General features: G+C 39.3%; 1 protein-coding gene across 4 annotated transcripts; it reads left to right on the top strand.

Annotated features, from left to right (window-relative positions):
* LOC133701545 (uncharacterized) lies at positions 1-3556 on the top strand. 4 transcript variants are annotated; one of them, XM_062125488.1, is made up of 8 exons: positions 1-413; positions 548-829; positions 1108-1167; positions 1272-1481; positions 1770-1888; positions 1955-2082; positions 2474-2598; positions 2680-3556. In XM_062125488.1, the coding sequence occupies exons 1-8, from the start codon at positions 198-200 to the stop codon at positions 2839-2841; spliced, it is 1302 nt and encodes a 433-aa protein (XP_061981472.1). In that variant the 5' UTR covers positions 1-197; the 3' UTR covers positions 2842-3556. The 4 variants fall into 4 exon arrangements, with proteins under 4 accessions (XP_061981472.1, XP_061981473.1, XP_061981475.1 ...); XM_062125489.1 differs by having other exon boundaries at positions 6-413; positions 1955-2052; XM_062125491.1 differs by having other exon boundaries at positions 231-413; positions 548-761.

The following is a 3556-nucleotide window of genomic DNA, read 5'->3' as shown; positions in this document are numbered from 1 at the left end:
GAAGTCAGAATATTCTGCTGGGATTTTCTATAGAAAGTGATGGAAAATTTATGGGAAAGTGAGATAAGAATAAACGTGAATAATTGAAATGGCCCGCTAAGAGAGTATAAACCACTATTTAGTTACCCTAGCAGTTATATCCCTCCCTATAATCTGTCTTATCCCTCTCAAGAAAGGAAGGTAGTTAACCCAAAACCATGGCTTCAGCAGTTGCAATTGTATCATCATACCCATGGCTCAACTCCTCTCCTTCTCCTTCAAAGTATTCAAAATACCAATCCTTCCATCCTCCTCCTTGTCGTGTGGTCTGCCGCGGAGGAGGATCAGAACTTCCTCCACCAGTAACACCTGACTTCAAGTTTGCTTTGCATGATGCCTTGGATTCTTCTGGAGTCGACACCACTCATGCCAGAGTAATCATCATCATCATCATCATCAATCCCTTTTGATTTCATCCTCGATATAACTTTGTTCAAATTTAAGAACCCATTTTTTTTGTTTTTTAATCCAGTGAGAGTTCTGAGATGATCAACTGTTGATTATGTAGGAAGCGAGGCAAAATTTCATGTCACAAATTAAAGGGTTATCACGTATTGAGAGGGAAGTTAGCATTAGCATTAACAGACGTGTTGATTTGGCGAAAACAGCTATTTATATATCAGCTGAGGATTTTGCTCTCATGTCACAGTCTTCACTTCCTCTCCCTGTGGATCCTTTTATTGAAAGACTGTTTGATCTTACCATGGAGTTTTGTAGAAGCGGTAAGGTTTTGAGGGCATCGCCAGAGGCCCTTTTGGATAGTTTGTACAAATTCTTGTATGTCGAAAAGGTAAGGAAAGACAACTAATTTGTTGTAGAACTATTTTATTTCCTTGTGGTCTGATTGAGCCCGATTTCAATCCAAGAGCTGGTGTTACTAGGCGTGGCCAACTACAAGCAGTGGAGGACTAGTTGTTGCTGTCCAAAGGAAGCCATAGAAACCCCACTGCTTGTAACTTAAAGAAAGAATTTTTGGAATAGATTTTGTTGGTTTCATTTTTTAAGTTAATTTCCTGCCCTTTAGTGCTATTGAACTATGGATTTATGCGATGTGGTTCTTCTAATCAGGATTTCCGAAGGAGCAATGTGATTAGTAGATTGGACCCACATCCTTTGTATCTTCATGCTGTACGGGATTTCGCCTTCTAGCTTTTAGTTTCAGATTTGCTGCTAGACAGTGTTATCTACTGGAAAGGGTTTGAACTTTGTTTTAATTTTAATATATTGAGCAGGTTTTGACATATCAATCAGGTTCCGCTTATATGCTTGCACTTGTATACTCTGAAATCCTGAAAGTGCTTCGATTTTGGAGCCTTTTGGACTTTGATTGTGAGATTTTCTTCCCACACGACCGGTATGGTCTTCCAAGGGGCTATCATAAGCAGAAAAGTGCAGAGTCTGATCATCCACACATATTGACAGTGCAAACTCTGTTGGAGGAGGTGAGTTGTGTGATTTTCTGTTGTCACGGGAGAGCATATAATTGAGCCACCGTTGTCATTGCAGAGCCTAATACAATTTCGTACTGTTAATCTTGAATGGGTTTGTTTCCAGCAGTTTCTTTCATATGCTGTTAATTTGAGGTAGGACATGTGATGTGTTTCTGCGCCTTTTATTTTGGTGAATGTCTTGAGTTCATCAGGTTATGTATGAGTCTTCCTGCTTCATTTTATATATATGGCATTCCCAGCTTGATTTTTTATTGTCTTTGGATTATGCCATTTGTGCAGATTTTGAAAAATGTAAAGGAGGCTTTCTGGCCATTTCAACATGATCAGTCTAAGAGTTTATTCTTGAGGGCTGTGCATGCAGTCCTTTGTACTGATAGATCAAACGTTGTTGAAGAAAGGTATTGCCTATAGTGTATGCATGCTTAAGAAAGGTATCCATGATTTGAAATTTCTGTTTATTGTAGTGGCTTTCAGCTTGAATCTGCAAAGTCCAGTCACCGTAGGTTGGACCGTGGCACTTTGACCAGTTTGCATTTGGGGGACTTAAGGCTTGCATTATCTGGTACGCATGTATACGATGGTGTTATTTTTGGTAAATTCTTTTTCCTTTTTACCATCGATGTCCCAGCTAGAAGGGAACTGGGACTTGAGGTGTTTGGCTTGTGCTCATTTTTTGCTTGTTGGGCATGCTTTCACGTGAGTCCTTGTTATTATTTTGCATTGGATTCCGATTGATTCTGGTCCTTGGTATCATTTTATTCAGTAAAGATGAAGGTGAATCCTTACTATGATCTTGCATTGGATTCTCGTTGATTCTGGTGCATGGTAACTGGTGCATGGTATCGTAATAGTTGTTCAATTATCAATCATTTTATTCAGTAAGGATGAAGGTTTTTTTAGGTGGTTCTGATTCATATTTGTGCAATGTTGTCTCACATCATTTTATACCTGTATCCATGAGGAATTTGTTGCTTTTGTTGCAGCATGTGAGCGTCTAATACTCCTGGAATTTGATCCCAAGGAATTAAGAGATTACAGTGTTCTTCTTTACCACTGTGGACTTTATGAGCAATCCCTGCATTATCTCAAGTTGTATCAGGACAGAAAGGTATGATTTCTATGTGGGATACCATCGGATGTTAATCTCTTAAAAAACATACATAATAACCTAATTGAATTGGCATTGCAGGGTTCTTCCTTACAAAAGCAAGCATCCAATGAATTAAGCAGCCTGGAGGACGAGGCTGGGGAGAAATTGATGATGCGCCTTAACCTCATTTCAATGGAGGAAGGTTGGAGCAAGCCCTCGCATTCTGGAACTTTTCTTCGAAATAACTCTGAACCATCCTAGAGGCTACAGCCTCATATCAGACAGCAAGGCAGCAAAGCTTCAAATTCCAGCACACACAGCAAGCAAATATGAGCTAGGAAAACATTGGTTTGTTAGATTTGTTTCTGCATGTCCACAAGGAGAAGGGAATTTAACAAAGGTCTACATTGCTTATTACACGACAAGCACCCTCGGAACCTTAGACAACCGAATTTCTAAGCTGGTGTTTCAACTTTCAACTTGGGCCTCAGTTTCTCTGCTCTGGCTCTCATGAGGGAGGTTTAGCTCACCAATCAAACTGGGAACAGATTACATTTTTGAAGGAGGTAGCTTTCAACTCATCTGAATATTACAAAAGATCTAGCTAGCCACAGTGCCACAAACATGCATTGTATACTGATGAAGAGCACTTGATAGAGAAACCGAGCATGATATTAAATGTATGGTGCCTCTTGTTTGTAGTCCCCGCTTGTAATTTGGCTTCTAGGGCTCTTCTGCACATGCAGATATAATATATAAATTTGACTTGAATTATACGCGTATGGTTACCATGCGCTGTCTCTTTCAAAAGTAGACACTCCTGTAATGTAATGATTGGCAATGGCTAATCATGCATGTTTTTCATGCGATTAGAATCCTTTTCTTCCTCCTTGCAACTTTGTAAATTATAAATTATGTTTTTAAAATCTAAATTATTGGATTTAAATTCAGAAAAAGCCTGATCGGTTGTGTTGCA

Source organism: Populus nigra, chromosome 8 (genome assembly GCF_951802175.1).
Source record: "Populus nigra chromosome 8, ddPopNigr1.1, whole genome shotgun sequence".
NCBI lineage: Eukaryota > Viridiplantae > Streptophyta > Magnoliopsida > Malpighiales > Salicaceae > Populus > Populus nigra.
Note: the sequence above shows the minus strand (reverse complement) of the source record. Positions and strands in the feature narration are given on the sequence as shown.